This window comes from Myotis brandtii, unplaced genomic scaffold, assembly GCF_000412655.1.
Source record: "Myotis brandtii unplaced genomic scaffold, ASM41265v1 scaffold650, whole genome shotgun sequence".
NCBI classification, from domain to species: Eukaryota; Metazoa; Chordata; class Mammalia; order Chiroptera; family Vespertilionidae; genus Myotis; species Myotis brandtii.
In genome coordinates, this window is record NW_005370517.1 from 331,044 (window position 1) to 349,799 (window position 18,756).

The 18,756-nt window shown below is 44.2% G+C and overlaps 2 protein-coding genes, 1 long non-coding RNA gene and 1 pseudogene across 7 annotated transcripts in view; 3 read left to right on the plus strand and 1 right to left on the minus strand.

The window, feature by feature from the left end:
• Nucleotides 1–1,868, plus strand: part of LOC106723807 — a 4,770-nt gene extending 2,902 nt beyond the window's left edge. For both annotated transcript variants that reach the window (XR_001359535.1, XR_001359536.1), the window contains exon 2: nt 1,721–1,868. This is a non-coding gene — a long non-coding RNA (uncharacterized LOC106723807). The remainder of the gene's footprint in view (nt 1–1,720) is intronic.
• Nucleotides 1,869–2,081: 213 nt separating this feature from the next.
• Nucleotides 2,082–9,504, plus strand: LOC102261135 (zinc finger protein 350). 2 transcript variants are annotated; one of them, XM_014528775.1, is made up of 4 exons: nt 2,082–2,118; nt 2,956–3,118; nt 3,398–3,493; nt 7,173–9,504. In XM_014528775.1, exons 1-4 carry the CDS (start codon nt 2,104–2,106, stop codon nt 8,489–8,491), a joined length of 1,593 nt encoding a protein of 530 aa, XP_014384261.1. In that variant the 5' UTR covers nt 2,082–2,103; the 3' UTR covers nt 8,492–9,504. The 2 variants fall into 2 exon arrangements, with proteins under 2 accessions (XP_014384261.1, XP_014384260.1); XM_014528774.1 differs by having other exon boundaries at nt 2,103–2,118; nt 2,992–3,118.
• A 5,659-nt stretch (nt 9,505–15,163) lies between these two features.
• The window catches only part of ZNF350 (zinc finger protein 350), a 10,816-nt gene continuing 7,223 nt past the window's right edge, over nt 15,164–18,756 (plus strand). For 2 of the 3 annotated variants that reach the window (XM_014528778.1, XM_005880736.2), the window contains exon 1: nt 15,164–15,246. The gene's annotated coding sequence lies outside the window, so the exon portion shown is untranslated. Of the gene's footprint in view, nt 15,247–15,268; nt 15,297–18,756 lie in introns of those variants that run through there. The other variant, XM_014528779.1, reaches the window with a different exon arrangement.
• LOC102242325 overlaps nt 18,554–18,756 on the minus strand; it is a 1,278-nt pseudogene continuing 1,075 nt past the window's right edge.

An 18,756-nucleotide genomic window follows, 5' to 3' on the forward strand; every position in this document is an offset into this window, starting at 1 on the left:
TGACCAACTTTAAAATCATTTTTCGTGAGAATTTTCAGCTGAAAATATTCAAGAACACCAAAATTGTGAGGAATATATTTATTTTTATGACATTCATTGCAAATTGATTTTTAAAGTTAAACTCAAAATATCCTGGCGTGTGGGGATGGTTTCCGTTTTGGACGCGTGGCAGTTAATGGGTGAATATACAGCAAGGACACTTGCTTATTTGCCTGATATGCATTAATGCGTTTTTCTTTCCTAACAAAAACTCCTTTGTATTTTAGATTCCATCCCTGCGACAAGGTGACCCATATGACAGTGTATTGGTATTCCAGGTCCATCTTAGTCAAATGTGGTGGTTCCAGTTCCCATCATTAGTGATTGAATTACCTTGAAATGAGCTTAAGTACATAGTGCAATTCTAGCCAGCTATATATGTGAAAATCTGTTAGTCGTTTCTGCGAGAGAATTTTCTCTTTTACCCAATTCCGTGAGTATGAAGGGGAGCATTTCCCACCCTAAAACATGCCTCTATGGGATATTGGTTATTTTAAGCAGGTTGGCTTGAAGAAACTGCAGCCCTGAGAGAAGCGCTGAAAACCTAGTAGAAGTTACCCCTTAAAAAGGCCACTTATATTTGTCAGAGCAATTTCATCTGTAAGGGTTTCTCCCTCACTATACCAAACCCACCTAAACTATCAGTGGAGGAAGCAGGACTTATATCTGCACCACCGCCTTAAGCTTCTTTACTGTGCTTTTCCCAGTAACCTCCCCTAATTGACTCTCCACCCCCAACATATTTTTTTTTAATAGTTACAATGTTCTCAGCATTTAAAAAAAATATATGTGTTTATTGATTTCAGAGAGGAATGGAGAGGGAGAGAGACATAGAAACATCAATGATGAGAGAGAATCATTGATAGGCTGCCTCCTGCTCGCTCCATACTGGGGATTAAGCCTGCAACCCAGGTATATGCCTTGATTGAAATCGACCCCTGGAACCCTTCAGTCCATAGGCCTACACTCGACCCACTGAGCCAAACCAGCTAGGGCTCCCCCCAACACTTTTTGACTTTAGGTAACAGTGGTTTGTTTTTCAGGTGATAATGTTTGCCATTTTGGCCAAAATTCTATTTTTCTGAGTTGCTTCCATGTATATAGGAGGTATACATGTCATTAACCTTTTTGATTGTTTTTTCCTTATTAATCTCTGTGATATGAGTTTAATTATTAGATCAGCAAAATAACCTAGAATAGAAGGAACAATTATTCTGCCCCTGCAATGGCTTTTCCCTCATCTTCTTTCACAATGCACCACTTAAATTCCACAGGATAAAGGAATTCCTCCACCACATTTATTTTTTTTATATATATTTTTATTGATTTCAGAGAGGAATGGAGAGAAAGAGAGAGAAACATCAATGATGAGAGAGAATCATTGATCGGCTGCCTCCTGCATGCCCCCTACTGGAGATCAAGCCCACAACCTGGGCATGTACCCTTGACTGGAATTGAACCTGGGATCCTTCAGTCCGCAGACCGACGCTCTATCCACTGAGCCAAATCAGCTAGGGCCTCCACCACATTTATAATATAGGCTTTATGGACCTGAAGAGTGAATACTTCTAGGAGATCAAATGAAGGGAGGGACATGAGGGGCATTGTGTGAACAGGAGGACGTTGGCACTGGGTCCCAGACCAAATATGTCACTCATTGAATTTTCTCCTTAATGCACAGGTTCTGACTCATCAGAAGCAATAGAATTATATGAAACCGGAGGAATTTGAAGAATCGGGAGAAGTTGAAGAATCGGGTATCAGAAATTTAAAGCAAACCCAAACATACCAAGTCAGAGCCTCCCCGTTGTCAGCTCTTTAAAAAAAAATTTTTTAAAATTTATTGATTTCAGAGAAGAAGGGAGGAGAGTTAGAAACATCAATGATGAGAGAGAACCACTGATCGACTGCCTACTGCACACACACTACTGGTGATGGAGCCCGTAACCCAGCCATGTGCCCTTGTACAGAATCAAACCCGGGACTCTGCAGTCCCCAGGCCAACGCTCTATCCACTGAGCCAAACTGGCTAGGGGGCCGGCTCTTTTCAGAGAACAGAAGAAAATGCTCCAAGCTCAGGTGACTTTGGGTTTGTTTTATCATTTTCTGTCTTCATGAATGGATGTCTAGAGGCCTATAAAAACCACCATTGTTCATCTGAGAAGTATACATATATCTAGGGTGTCAAAAAAAATTGTATACACACTTTAAGACTGATAGCTCAATTGATGTTTCTTTCTTTCAGATTTAGCCTACTGGAATTAATAATTATTGAAAGTGTGTATACATTTTTGGGGGACACCCTGTATTGTGTCTCAAATACATGAATGTGGTATTTCTAGGAAACAAGAACATTTAACTTCTTCATATGTTATTTATTTATTTATTTATTTATTTATTTAAATATATTTTATTGATTTTTTTACAGAGAGGAAGGGAGAGGGATGGAGAGTCAGAAACATCGATGAGAGAGAAACATCGATCAGCTGCCTCCTGCACACACCCCACTGGGTATGTTGCCCGCAACCAAGGTACATGCCCTTGACCGGAATCGAACCTGGGACCTTTCAGTCCGCAGGCCGATGCTGTATCCACTGAGCCAAACCGGTTAGGGCTAACTTCTTCATATTTTAGAAACACCTAATTGGATGAACACATGGATGATTGAATGCTCAATTATAAGATGCAAAGTGGGCCAAGAGTAGCTTTACAGTTGTATGTGAAACAGAGTTGATTGCTGTATTGTTTATTAATTATTGTATTATTTTCCATAGGAACAACTGTAAAACTACTTTTGTCCACCATAGGCATGTGATTATTCAACTGTATACTAAATTAAAACTCCACTCGCTATATGTGTAGTCTATAAAGTGAAAATGAGCAGAAAAACTAACATTTCTTCCATATCATCTAAAGGACATCACGCCATTACACAGCATGGAGTTGGTACAGGAATCCCTGACATTTCACGATGTGGCCGTGGACTTCACCTGGGAGGAGTGGCAGCTCCTAGGCCCCGAGCAGAAGGACCTGTACACGGACGTGATGTTGGAGACCTACAGCCACCTGGTGTCAGTGGGTGAGGACAGCTCCCGTGTGTCACTCAGATGGTCCTCAGTCAGTGGCCTTTCCATTCTCAGCTTCTGAAAGCTCTGGCATGTCTGGTTTTCTGAAGTGGTAAATGAATCTTAGTTTTCTGTCTGGCCCCAGAGAGGAATATTCTCCCTTCTCCTGAGAAAATAGCCTTTACTGTCTAAATGTGAAAATTGTTTAGTCTTTAAATATTATATTCTATGGTCTTCACAGACCCCAAGTCCTATTCAGTGTGTCTAAGGCTTCCATCATTCCCCATGAACAGGTTGTGAGGCCAGCAAACCAGACTTACTTTCCAAGTTGGGTAATGGAGAAGCACCATGGACAGTGGCAGGTGAAATCCACTGTGGAACCCGTTCAGGTGAGTGAGAACCAGCATAGGGGGGCTGTGGAAATCACATTTTAGTCGCTCAGAGAAGGGGCTCAGAGGTGAAGGGATTTGAGGATAGGTGAGCAGTGCCTCAGTGTATGTCCTTCCCATTGAGAGAGGGTAGACCCCTTTCTGTTTGTAGGAGTTGAGAGAAAAATAGATCCCTTACTCTCTTCTGGGATTTGATCCCTTTTTATCTGCACCTTGAGTTTTGGTTGTATGGTTTTTATTTTTTTTAAATATGTTTTTTTTGTTTTGTTTTTAGAGAGAGAGGAAGGGAGAGGAATAGAGAGATAGAATCACTTTGTAGAGAGAGAATCATCGATCGGCTGCTCTCTGCATGCCCCATACTAGCTATTGAGCCTGCAACCCAGGCATGTGCCCTGACCAGGAATCGAACTGTGACCTGGTTCACAGATTGTCGTTCAACCACTGAGCCATGCCACCCGGACATGGTCCTTTTTTTTTCAGGATACTCAAATCTTTCCCTTCTGCATACTCTTCCACCTCCCCTGCTATGAGACTGCACTGACCAAGGCCACCCTTCAGTGACAAAAGTGTACTCACTGTCTTCTGAGCACTGCTCCTTTCTTCCCCTGTGTCCATTCTAACATCCACCCCATCTTGGATGATTTGTCCCCAAGGAAAATGGCTCACTGTGCTTTTCCTCTCCTTTTTCTCGTACCTTCTCTTTTTCTTCACTCTGAGATTCTTCCTAGATCGGTGATGGTGAACCTTTTGAGCTTGGCGTGTCAGCATTTTGAAAAACCCTAACTTTGCCAAAACCGGTTTGGCTCAGTGGATGGAGCGTCAGCCTGCAGACTGAGGGGTCCCAGGTTCGATTCCGGTCAAGGGCATGTGCCTGGGTTGCGGGCACATCCCCAGTGGGAGATGTGCAGGAGGCAGCTGATCGATGTTTCTGACTCTCTATCTCTCTCCCTTCCTCTCTGTAAAAAATCAATAAAATATATTTTAAAAAAAACAACAACAAAAAAAAACCCTAACTTAACTCTGATGCCGTGTCACATATAGAAATTTTTTGATATTTGCAACCATAGTAAAACAATGACTTATATTTTTGATATTTATTTTATATACAGTGGGGCCTTGACTTACGAGTTTAATTCATTCCGAGACCGAGCTCGTTAAGGAGCTCGTTAACTCAAATTACTCTGTCAACTCAATGCAAAAAATCGGCCATTTAAATGCCATTTAACAAAACAAAGAAAACCAAAAAATGAGTTCGCGTGTCACCTCTGACACGCGTGTCATTAGGTTCGCCATCTCTGTCCTAGATCCTGGTTTCCATTTTCTCATCTGAACCACTAATCCTTCAAAGTTTTCTTCATTCTAATCAGCTAAGCTTCTTTTGTTCCCCTCACAAGACTCCCATAGTGCGACCTCCCCAATGTGATCCACCACAGACACTATTCTGTGGAATTTACTCATCTCGATGGCAACTCTCGATGAGCTCCCAGTCACGGCAAGAAACTAAAATTATCATCCCTCCTAGAGAACCCCTGTAAGTTTAGGTTCTCCTTCATTTCTGTGCACCTGCCCCCCTGGCCATCCAGCCATCATATCAGTTCCCTACCCACAGCGCTCTCTAAAGGAATCTGTTGTTCATGATGTGATTTAACTAGAACATTTAACTAGGTACATTCCAGCCTAAATAATACTCTTGCTGACTTCAAATTAATTCCTATGTGTATTTTCTAATTTTGAACTTTGTTCTTGTTTATTGTAGATGTTACCATTGTAGCATTCACTTCCCTCAAACTTTCATTTTCTCCCCACCATAGAATGAGGACATTTAGTCCTGGTTAACTCTAATACCCATCAAAATGATGTTAAAAATTTTTCTTCCTATTATTTGCATGATATGATATGTTGTTCATAAAGAGATAGATTTTTACCTTTTTTCAAAAATGCTGCCCAATGTGTTCCATACCTGTTCTTGCTTCCTTGTTTCATCCTCTACAAGGCATAACAGCAGTGAGACAAAGCATACAAGTATACCAAGAGCTTTCATTTTAAGAGAAGGAGTAAGAAAATGAATCAAAACACACAAATAAATTATATATCAATGAGGTGAAAACTGCTGTGATAAAAATTCATTCTGAAGAATGGAGCAGTAGTTGCTGCGGCTCGGGCTGCTCTTTAAGGAAGGGAACTCCTCTCTGATAAGATGCTTTTGAGCCAAGAGATGAGGGACATCAGGCTGCTGGGTTAGAAGATTCCACGTAGAGAGGCCAGCAGAAGAAAAGGTAGGAATGTGTTTGAGAAACATTCAGGAGCTGGTGTGGATGGAGCAGAATGGGCTGTGAGAAACATTCCAGAAATAACAGACAGTCGCTGGCAGGGAGAAGCAGGAAAAGCAGGCAGAAGGCTACTGCTGTAGTCTGAAAGAGGGACTTGCTTCCACATGTGGAAGGGGTTTTAGTCCAATTCTGGGCATATTCATAGGGAAGACAGGCGGGATTTATCATTGAGGTAGATGCTGTGTGTGAGCGAGAGTACCAGATGAAGGGTGATACTGAGAAGTTTTTTCTGGTTACAGGGAAGAGTGGAGTTCTCATTTACGTTAATGGAGATGAGATGTGGGGAAGGATTTGGGTTGCAAAATCAGGGGTTCTTTCCTGGAGGTTGTTAGTCACAGGTGCTAGGAGCTCCCTGTTGTGTTATCACCTTACTCCTGCCATGCCCACCTCACTAATGAGCCACAGAGTCCTGGCTTCTAAAATGTAACTTGTTTTCCTCCACCTCTCTCCATCTCCACCAGGGGTCCTCAAACTACGGCCCGCGGACCACATGCAAAAACAAATATTGTATTTGTTCCCGATTTGTTTTTTTACTTCAAAATAAGATATGTGCAGTGTGCATAGGAATTTGTTCATAGTTTTTTTTTTAAATTATAGTCCGGCCCTCCAACGGTCTGAGGGACAGTGAACTGGCCCCCTGTTTAAACAGTTTGAGGACCCCTGATCTCCACTGTGCCTTCCCACCCGTTTTCACAACCAGTTGCTGTTTTGTGCACGCCTTTGTCCTTTAAGTGGCTTCATCAAACTGCAGTGTAGGCCCCTTGTAGGTGAGGACTGTGTCTGTGTGTCCCCAACCTAGGACCGTGTTGGTACACAGTAGTCAGCAGTGAGGAATGTGGAAGGAGTGTCTGTCCCTCTCCAGTTTGGTTAAGGTGGCCCTTTCCTGTGTCTGCTGATACCATAAATTGCCTATATTTTACAGTCTGCATGTGTGTCATATCCTTAGGAAGTAGACAAATACATATTTTATCATGGAACCTGTTTTTATACTCAACTTTTACTTTTCCTTTCTTTTTATTACTGTGTTATCCAAAGAACACTGAACATGGAATTTGTAACAGATACAATTTTATTGATTTTAGAGAGGAAAGCAGAGGGAGAGAGCGAGAGAAATATCAATGATGAGAAAGAATCACTGATTGGCTGCCTCCTGCATGCCCCCTACTAGGGATTGAGCCTGCAACCCGGGCATGTGCCCTGACTGGGAATCGAACCAAAACCTTCTATTTCATAGGTCGACGCTCAACCACTGAGCCAAGCCAGCTGGGCTGGATGTATCAGGATAATTTTTTATTACCTTTCTTCCAATTCAAGATGTTGGATAAGTTCATTGTTCTGTTCTTTCCTAGAAATCTGTAAACATGATGATAATCTGCGAGAACACTTACAAAATGAAAGCCTAGAACAATGGCATCAACGTAACACATGTGAAAATACCGCCCATGAGAGCACAAACCATTCTCTGTTAGGACAAAAACATATGTTTGACTCACATGGAAAAAATATGAAATCAGATTTTTCTTTACTTAACCGGAGGAGAAACTATGAAATCAAGACGCCCACTGAGTATTCTAAAGCTGGACAATCCTTTCTCCATGCTAACGGTGAACAATTTCAGGCTGAAATAAAATTTCATGAAAGCCGAAAACTCCTCAACACTGAGTCTCAACTCGTCAAACCTCAGAAACCTCAGAAAAGACAGAAGGCTCACGTATGCAGTGACTGTGGGAAAGCCTTCAAGAAGAAGTCTTGCCTCACTGATCATCAGGTCATTCATACAGGTGAGAAGCCACATCAATGCAGTGAGGGCGGGAAAGCTTTCTCCAGAAACTTCATGCTCACTGAACGCCAGAGAACGCACACAGGGGAGAAACCTTATAAATGCTCTGAATGTGGCAAAGCATTTCTCAAAAAATCCTTACTCAATATACATCAGAGAACACACACAGGAGAGAAGCCCTTCATATGCACTGAGTGTGGGAAAGGCTTCACCCGGAACGGCGACCTCGTTGTACACAGGCGAATTCACACGGGGGAGAAACCTTGTATATGCAAGGAATGTGGGAAAGGCTTCATCCGGATGAGCAATCTCACTGTACACAGGCGAATTCACACGGGGGAGAAGCCTTATGTATGCAACGAATGTGGGAAAGGCTTCATCCAGAAGGGCGATCTCATAGCACATCAGAGATTTCACACAGGAAAGACGCCCTTTGTGTGCAGTGAGTGTGGAAAATTCTTCTCCCGGAAGTTAAGTCTCATTAAACATCAAAGAATTCACACTACAGAGAGACCCTATACCTGCAACACGTGTGGGGAAGCTTTTGCCTACATGTCTACCCTTGTGACACATAAAAAAATACACCCAAGAGCAACACGGGGTGGCCCAGTCAAGGCGATACTTCCTCGCTCAGAGAATCCCAGCTCATCACAGGCCAGTGTTGTCCTGCAGGAGATAAACCTTGTTAATACGGTGACTATGCCGGGGCCTTCTGTGGTCCCTCCGACAGTATTAAACATGAGTGGGCCTCTGGCAAACAGGAATGTAGTCACCGTGGGTGAGCCTGAGGCCAGAGGTGCACAGGATAGAAACCTTCTGAATGCAGTGAGTGTGGTCTCACCTTCAGTGACCAATTACGTGTTACTTTATGTCACAGGAAACCAATAGGAGTCATCCTGTGTGCAAAGATTTCATCAAAAAATTCTAGTTCAGGTTATTGTTGAAAAGTATTACCTGAGAGAAATTGTCTACATGCTGAAACTGGGAAGTTATGAGAGTTTCCTGCTATTGCACATATGCACTGCTACGAAGGCATACTCTGGTCTTAACCCAAACACATACATCAATTGGTCAATTGTGTCAGTTGAAGAAATAAAAGGAGCTATTTGGAGGTAATAAGTGAATTTCGAAAACATGAACGTAATTTGTATCTGAAATGTTGGTATGAGTGAAAACCACTAAAGTGCTAAGACTGGATTAGTGGTATATGTGCATACATTTATCAATTCAGTTTCCCCAGGCCAGTGTGAATGGTTAATTGAAAATGGGTGTATCTACCTAAACTCTTTAAGAAGTTTATGTTATGCAGAGGGACCTATGAAACAGAAGCCTTATATTGGGTCTATTCATTTATTTATACTGAGTTTCTGTCAAGTACTTCCTTTGTACCTGGTTCTGTTCCAGGAGCTGAAGAGGCAGTAGTGATGAGAAGAGAAGAAGGTCATGGTGTCCCAGAGACAGCATTCAGGTAGTCATGTGATCTTATCTCTAAGTGGCACCTGTACACACCAGCTAATCGTGTAAGGGTATGTCGGTGTCTACACCCGGGAAACGGGCCTGGTCTTAGTTTGTTCTCATTGTGGTAAGATAATACCATAGCCTGGGTGGCTTATAGAAGCAGAAATTTATTTAAGTAGAACCCATTTTGTAAATTATATTCATGCCTATCACAATGTTGTACACCTAAAACTAATATAATGCTATATGTCCACTGTAATTGGAGCCCTCATGAACTGTAAGCAAACTAAACAAAATTCAAACTAGAGAGGATCAAAAAACTTACTCCCATTTGGGTTTATTTGTGGCTGTAAGAGAAAGTTTACCAATTAGGAAACAGTTTCAATGTACTGAGGGATCTGCAATTGGCATAAGAATATTATTAAAATATTTTGCAAACCCTACTGGTGTTGCTCAGTGATTGACCTCTGAACCAGGAGGTCAGGGTTCAATTCCAGATCTGGGTACATGCCCGGGTTGTGGGCTCCATCCACAGTGTGGGGCGTGCAGGAGGCAGCCAATCAATAATTCAGTCTTATCATTGACATTTCCTTCCCTTCCTCTCTGAGATCAATAAAAATATTTTTAGAAAAAGAAGAAATAATTCTTGCCCTAGCTGGTTTAGCTCAGTGGATAGAGCATCGGCCTGGGGACTAAAGGGTCCCAGGTTCGATACCAGTTAAGGACACATACCTGGGTTTCGGGCTTGATCCCCAGTAGGGGGCGTGCAGGAGGCAACCAATCCATGATTCTCATCATTGATGTTTCTTTCTCTCTCTCCCTTTCCCTTCCTCTCTGAAATCAATAAAAATATTTTTTAAAGAAAGAAATAATTCTTTATTGTTGAAATTATTACATATGTCCTATTTTCCCCCCATGGATCCCCTCCAGCCAGCCCCCGCCCACTGCCCCAGGCCCTTACCTCCCATTGTCTGTGTCCATGGATTATGCATATATGCCATGCCTTCTTTATAGGGCAGTTCATCCAATCTCTCTTCCACAACAAATCTGATCAAATGATTTGCAGAAAACATGAGGTCCCTTCTACTGGCTGTTTTGTCCGGATGATGGTCTGCAGCTCCCAGATCTGCTCACTCATGGGAAGCAGCTTAAACTGAGCCCCAATCTGCAAGGAGAGTTGGCTGTCACTTAGGAGGGCGAGGCTGGTGGATGAGTCAGAGTTGCCACTGTAAACATCTCAGGATCCAGGCTGGTTCTGGCATCTTCCAATATGCATTGGAATATATGCATTGATACTAAGGATCCCCCTCCGCCAGGATAGTGCTCTCCTGGGTGCTCCCACCTCCTTGGACCCTCTAGCTTCTGTTGCCCTCTCACCTTCTGGTCTTCCATTGGTTCCCATTAGTGACTAAATTTTTCATCTTTACAAAACAAATAAAAACTGTTTCAAGGGTGCCGTAAAGCACGTTTCAAGTGCTCAGTAGCCATATATGTGTGACTAGTAGCGACCTCATCGGACAGCACAATGAACAAAACTTTGTAGCTAACAATATGGCTACTCAGAGAAATCTCATAATTTGCATTATGCCAGGGAGTTATATTGGAGAGCACTGCTTGAAATGATTCTGTATTTCCCAGCCCAGAAAAATAAAAACCAGTTGTATGTTGATTTGGGAAGTGACTGATTGTGCTAAAATTACTAATCAGAGTTTTTTGTCACTGACAGGAATGAGCCATTGAAAGGCGATCATAAAAAATTGTAGAAAACAGTTGTCTCACCCAGTCTGGGTCGGTCAGTGGTCGAGCATCGGACCTATGAACCAGGAGTTCACAGTTCCATTCCAGGTCCAGGTTGCAGGCTTGATCCCCAGGGTGGGGCATGCAGGAGGCAGCAGGTCATTGATGTTTCTATCTGTATGATTCTCTCTGATGTTTCTCTCTCTCCTCCTTTCCTCTCTGAAATCAGTGAAAATAGATTTTTAAAAAGAACAGTTATCTCCCCACAAATTATTCTTTTTTTGTTGTTATTGTTAATCCTCACCCTAGAATATTTTTCCATTGATTTTTCAGAGAGAGAGTAAGGGAGAGGGAGAGAAAGAGAGAAACCAGGTCCAGGGAATCTGAAACCAAGGTATATGTACTTAACCAGAATTCAACCCCGGAACCTTTGGTCCAAGGATCGACACTCTATCCACTAAGCAAAAACAGTCTAGGGCACAAATTATTTTTTAAAATATATATATTTTTATCCTCAGGGGGTGAGAGAGAGAAGAATGGACACATCACTGATGAGAGAGAATATTGATCGCCTTCCCCTTGCATGACTCCCACCTGTGATAGAGCCCGCAACGCAGGCATATGCCCTGACCAGGAATTGAACAGCCACCTCCTGGTTCATAGGTGGATGCTCAGCCGCTGAGTCACATCGGCTGACCAGACAGTCCCCCCCAAAATCATGTGTGAGTAGAAACTTTAACTGAATATAAACTGGGCAGAGCAGGAGAGAAAAAGGTGTTCAGAATAAATAGAGCAAAAAGGGTGACAGGAATCTTAGTCTCTAAGAATGGAGAATGTGGGAGATGGGGTGTGAGATCCTTAAGGGATATTGTCAAGCAAAGCCTTTGCATTTGTCCACGGGACTATCAATCATTCTTAAGAGCTGCCACCATTTCAAAGCTTCCAGCTCCACTGTTTCCTGCTGAACTGAGACAAGTGCTTTCTCTTCCTTTTCCCTCTCCTTCTCCTGGGAGAGGAACTCTGGTTCTTTCACTCTCCAGGGCGCTCTCCCTTAGTCTCATAACTGTCCCATAGTTTCCCACGATCCACACTATAAACAGTTTTGCTTTTGGGAAAGAAATGGAAATTAGCTCTGCTATGTGGTGGCTCTTTCAGGATTTAATCTCAAATGCTGGTTTTGGGGTAATTTATACTCCTTCAGACATATTTTCAGGCACCAAATATTGTGCCGGACACTGTAGTACCCACTGAAGTTCCATCAGTAAGCAAAGCAGGCAAAGGAACAGCTTTTATGGACCTTATAATGGCGGGAGAGAGACAGTAAATGGATTGTGCAATCTCAGCAGGTGATAAATCCTATGAGGAAGAATAACAGGCCAAAACCGGTTTGGCTCAGTGGATAGGGCGTCGGCCTGCGGACTGAAGGGTCCCAGGTTCGATTCCGGTCAAGGGCATGTACCTGGGTTGCGGGCACATCCTCAGTAGGAGATGTGCAGGAAGCAGCTGATCGATGTTTCTCTCTCATCGATGTTTCTAACTCTCTATCTCTCTCCCTTCCTCTCTGTAAAAATCAATAAAATATATATTAAAAAAAAGAGTAACAGACAGCAATAGATACTAATTTATAATAATGTATAGGTTGCAATGGGATGGGGGGTGGTATTCTGGCCCTGCTCTGTTAGGCTTTTCTGGATATATTTTGAACCAAGACTGAGGGACTGAGGGGAGTCACCCATCATAATGTGTGTATCAAGAAAACATTCCAGCCTAGCTGGTTTGGCTCACTGGATAGAGCGTTGGCCTGCGGGGTGAAAGGTCCCAGGTTCGATTCCAGTCAATGGCATGTACCTTGGTTGCGGGCACATCCCCAGTGGGAGGTGTGCAGGAGGCAGCTAATCGATGGCTCTCTCTCATGGATGTTTCTAACTCTCTATCCCTCTCCCTTCCTCTCTGTAAAAAAAATCAATAAAATATATTTTAAAAAAAGAGAGAGAACATTCCACCCCTAGCCGGTTTGGCTCAGTAAGTACAGCATAAGCCCTTGGACGGAAGGGTCCCGTGTTCAGTTCTGGTCAAGGGCACATACCTGGGTTGCAGACTCCTGCCTGGCCCCGGGGCCAGTGGTCGGGGATCACGCAAGAGGCAACCAATCGATGTGTTTCACATCGATATTTCTATCTTCCCCTCTCTCTTCCACTCTCTCTAAAAATCAATGGAAAAGTATCCTCAGGTAAAGATTATAAGAGAGAGAGAGAGAGAGAGAGAGAAAGAGAGAACATTCCAGGATGGTTTTTATCCTTTAATATATTTTTTAAAATTTTCAATTACAGTTGACATACAGCATTATATTAGATTCAGGTGTACAACTTACAAAATGATCCCCAGTAAGTCCAGCACAGGGCTGTTTCTGATGATGGACAGGCTTCCTGCCTCAGAATCTTAAAATGAATGCAAATTTCCCGGTCACATCCCACATCCCCTAAACCAGAAACTCCAGTACTGAACCGGGTTCCAGGACTATTGAGTTTTAACAGCGGCCTCATGCACACCTCAATCTGACATTCTTTGCCCTAAATCCTGGATTACAGCCCCATCACCACCCTTACAATATACCTGGTAATGGGATGGATTCATGATGTGGCCTTGCCATTGATTCCAGACTTTTACTGCCTTCACTTTAGTGGCCTTTTTCAGGGTCCCCACCCCCCATGACAATTTAGGCTTCTCCCAGAGTTCCTCTCTCCTAGTTGGTGATGCCCAGCCTCACACTGTACCAGCTTCTGAAAACCTTTCTGTTATTAAAAAGTGCTTCAGGCCCTGACCAGTTTGGCTCAGTGGCTACAGCATTGGCCTGTGTTCTGAAGGGTCCCAGGTTCGATTCTGGTCAAGGGCATGTACCTTGGTTGCAGGCACATCCCCAGTAGTGGGTGTGCAGGAGGCAGCTGATCGATGTTTCTAACTATCCCTCTCCCTTCCTCTCTGTAAAAAAATCAATAAAATATATATATTTTAAAAAAGCACTTCAGGCCAACTATTTTCTGGCCAGAGCTATCCGTGGGTGTCCCTTGAACAGGTGTGTGATACTGTCCCTTTCTAGGAGTGTTATAGTAATAAGTTTAGTTAGCATAAGTAGACTCCATTTTGTATTAGCATAAGTTAGCATAAGTAGACCCCATTTTATTCTTAGACCAAAACTTGTAAACAACTCCAAAAATAAGATGTGTGTGTGTGTGGGATTGATAAGCTTTGGACATGTACACAATTTTCCCGCCTGAGTGTATACCTAGATAACAGGGCGGCACCCGTGTATGGCACCCGATATGAGACACTGAAGACGCCCAGCTTCAAGGATTTAAGGAGAGCAAATCTGCTGCGGTTCAGACGTTTGTCTACCCTCCACAGACAACCGTTCTCCTCCCCCCTGGAACTGCCAAACTGCCATTCTTGCTCTGCCTTGAGCCCAGACTGTTAAGAGGCCTCTCTTCAAGTCAAGAGACCGAGCTCCTTGCTGGCGTATTTTGGCCACCTCCGTGTGTCTCCTCTGTCAGCGAGTGTCTCCGGGTGGCCTGCCAAGGACTGAAACCCATCAGCTCTCTGGTAAATAAACCTGTGTGATTTCTTGCATTGTTTATCTCCTGTGTCTCTCTCTCTCAAACCGGTTCCGCGAGACCGCGCTCCTTGCCGCGGCGAATTAGACGACCGACCTCCGTGTGTCTCTGTCAGCGAGTGTCTCCGGGTGGCCTGCCAAGGACTGAAACCCATCAGCTCTCTGGTAAATAAACCTGTGTGATTTCTTGCGTTGTTTGTTCCCTATGTCTTCTCTCTTCTTAGTTTTTGGTTAAGCTCGGCCGTGTTAATTAATAGGAAGTACCCTTTGACGTCTGTATTGGTATATCCAAATGAGGCGCTTGGGTCACCTGTGCGTAAGTTCCCAAGAAGTGGAACAAGGAGCGCCTCCTGCGCTGCTCTTCCGCCACCTGAGGTCCTAAGGGATCCTTTGGGAACGTTTTGCGTGTGCACAGGAAATACAAAGCGGAGAATACACTTCTCTGCCCAGCCCGCTGAAAGCAACTGAGCTCGCACCGTGTTGGCATCACGAAGCTCTCAAAATGGACCCGTTTTTCCGCAAGCGTCCAAGTGCCCGCAAAGGAGATCATTTCAGCAGCTTCTCACCTGTCCGCCATCCCTGGCTACGTGCGTGAAATTCGCAGCTGTAGCATCTGTACGGCAGTCTGGCGTCCCGACATGGCGGCCCCCAAGGGCCCCCGCTGCGTGGGCGCAGACATATTGCCCCTGATTGCACGGAAAACGTACAGCAAAGCGTCAGCCTCGTTTCTTCAAAAGCCTGAGACCCTCCTCGGCCACCGTAGAGGGAGCGGGACGCGGGCAGAAGTTGAAAGGGTTCGCGCTGTCTGTGCTGTAATGCGGCGTTTTGAGGGAAAACTCAGGTGAGTACACGGAAGTGTTTGCGTCACAGTAGGAGTTTGGTTTCTCACAGGTGACGTGTGGGCGCGGTGTTGTGCGGAGCGTGGAATCGTCACGGGGACGGAGGGGGAGGGTAGGAGCGGCGGGAGGACGTAGCTGAGGGGACCCGTGTAGAAACGGGATGTGAGGTATTTGAAGGGAAGCAGAGGCATCTGTCGGTGGTCGGGGTGCCCGCGGGGTCGGTGCCCAGATGAAGAGTCTGTAGAGGTGACGCCCTTGTCCTGACTGTGAGGCTGTGGGGTGCTGCGGCTCACCCCACGTGTAGGAAGTGCAGGAGGCATTTAGGAAGATGGCGGTGTCAGGTTCAGGTTGGGGTCTTAAACGCGGGTCAGTGATGCTGAGGTCGGCGAGGGAGGTCTGCACACGGCAGTGTCTCGCCCGGGTTTCTGATTAAGAAGGAAGTGTGGTCAGTGTGGTCCTGAGAAGCTTGTAAGGGTGAAGTTTTGGAAGTGGAGGATCCCTGGTGTTTGTTGTAAGGTTAGGACCCGGGCTGCTGTTGGGACCAAAGGCATTGGTCCCAGAGTTCTATTTCCATTCCTTCTGTGTTTTTTTTTAAATTATTATTTCTTTCTTTTTTTTAATATTTTTATTGATTTCAGAGAGGAAGGGAGAAGTAGAGGGAGACAGAAACATTAATGATAAGAGAGAATCATTGATTGGCCGCCTCCAGCATGCCCCCCCACTGGGGATGGAGCCCTCAACCTGGGCATGTGCCCTTGACCGGAATCGAACCTGGGACCCTTCAGTCCACAGGCTGACGCTCTATCCACTGAGCCAAACCAGCTAGGGCATTATTTATTTCTTTATTGATTTCAGAGGGGTAGGGAGAGATTGATAGAAACATCAGTGATGAGAATCATTGATCGGCTGCCTCTTGCACGCCCCCTACTGGGGAACCAGCCCACAACCCAGGCATGTGCCCTGACTGGGAATTGAACCAGCAATCTTCTAGCCTCAGCAGAGCTGTCAGAAAACTGCAGCTAACACGAGTGATCCCAGGCAAGACCAGCAGAAGAGCCACTCAGATTGCTAAGCCACCAAATTGGGAGAAATAATACATCATTATTGTCTGGGGGTAATTTGTTTCTCAGAAATAGGCACCTGATATTTCTCCAAAGTCCCTAGGATCACAATCCTTTAGACAAGGGTGGCTTACACCAGTGACCAAAGCAGAACCTGGGACCCTTCAGTCCGCAGGCCGACGCTCCATCCACTGAGCCAAACAGGCTAGGGCAGTCCTTCTGTTTTTTTTAACCTTCAGTCCATTAATTGACTAACTGGAGACTCAGGGACTTATCCAGCAATGACCAGCCTGTTTTGTCATGTATCCTCTGTGGCATTTGGTCTGCAAATTGGAAAATGTTAATCTATCCCTTTCAGCAAATGTTTGCCAACTCCTGCATCACCTCTTAGTAATGACACTCTCATTGATGTTTCTATCTCTCTCTCCCTCTCCCTTCCTTGCTGAAATCAATAAAAATATATTTAAAAAAAAGAAATGTAGCTAATATTACAAGCGATAAATTTCCTATAACAAAACAAATGTTTAAAATATTTTGTTTAACTAGTACACTTCAATTTTAGCAGCAGTTGTGTAAAAAATGCAAAGAAAATTCTCTAACTATAAATTACAAGAAAAAGAATATGTCTATTGGCTCTTTTGTTTTGCTTAGAACATCATTTGTCTTAGAATTTGGCTTGCAAACTTTAAAATCAACTATTAAAATGTGACACTACTTTTTCCGGTTAATTCCTTCCGGTGTATTTAGAAAGAAAAAAAGTGCTTCACAGGGAGCAGGCACAATGGGCGATTTGAGGAAGTGGTCAACAAAATTTACCTTTATTCGCATTCAAAGCCAAGACTGCAATGAAATGTGGGTACCCTTAGGCAAGTTCCAAGTCCATGAATGCCTAATGAGGATGTTTCCCTTCGGCAAAGCCTAGCACAGCCCTCCTGCATATTCATCTTTGTGGGGGTGGGGGAGGAGGAGAGCAGTGGTGCCTGGGGTGCTGCTGTGGCTTTCTTCTTGATTCCTCCTCCTGGAACTGCCGGAAGCCGGTCCATTCTTGCTGCTTGACACAGTCGCTGCAGGAAAGAAACATCTGCACAGCATATGTTTCAAGGGACCTGGCATATATAGCATATTGTTCTTAATATGTTTGCTCTCCTTAAGCGCCATGTGTTTTAACCAAGGTCACCTCTCCGAGAAAGGTTGTTTCCCCAGGTGGGGATTTTTCCCTGAGGTTAGGGAGGGGATACAACCCCTTAACTAAGTGCCAGGCGGGTAGTTAATCACTTTAACTACAAACAATCACGCTTAAGCTACATAATCTTTACTCCCTGGAATGGAGATAAGAAACGCCCTAACCTTTGCAATAGAAATTGACAGGATTAAAATCGGCTGGTATAAATATAGATGTAACAAGACAATAAACATCAGATCCTGATCAGATCCTAACCAGAACTTGGCTGGAGATCCTGGCTAGAGGTCCTGACTAGGCTGCTGATCAACTGAAGGCTGTCTCCATGTCATTCCTTCTTCGCCGACTCCGTCCACACCTTTGGGGACCCCTGGACCTGCTGGGGTTGGACCCCAGCATGGAACCACCAAACTCAGGCCCAGCTTAGCGTAGTCATTGTCCATGTACTTGAAGAGGGGCCAGTTGCAGACCTCTGACACTTGATCTTGGTCTTGCTGGTCATAGCCCTAAAGCAGCTGTTGAGCGCAGCACCGTCTTCACTCCCATTGAACCCTGTAGCTCTCCCTGATGCATCTTTCTGCAGCCACATAGTCATTTCTGTGAAGGTGAACTAAGACTTGAGCAATTGTTTTCTTATAGCAAGTTGGATAATTCTCTCAATTTTCTTTTTTAATGTATTTTTTTTATTGACTTCAGAGAGGAAGGAAGAGGGAGAGAGAGGTAGAAACATCCATGATGAGAGAGAATCATGGATTGGCTGCCTCCTGCAAGTCCCCCACGGGGGATTGAGCCCACCACCTGAGCATGTGCCCCTGACTGGAATCGAACCTGGGACCCTTCAGTTCGCAGGCTGACGCTGTATCCACTCAGCCAAACCGGCAAGGGCTCAATTTTCTTATAAATATTTTTTTCTTTCTGAATAGAGAGTGCCGCCTCATCAAACCTGCGTCCTCGTACTAGCAGTCTGGAGACTTTTCCTAGTATTTCAACTGCCTGTCGTAAAGGTTCCTCATTTTCAAACACATTAGCTGTCTGTTGGTATAACTATACGTACAGCCTTTTCCGGGTTTACATTTCCTATTGTCAACGTAAAAAAACCATTGAAACCTGTAAAGAATTTTTGTGAGTTTATTTGAGCCAAACTGTCGATATATGCCGGGAAGCAGAACCTCAACGAATTGAGATAGTGCTCCAGAGAATGGCAGGGTTACATCCGTATTTATACATGAAATTCATTGGTGACAGATTTAAGGAGGTGGGATTAAGCGAAG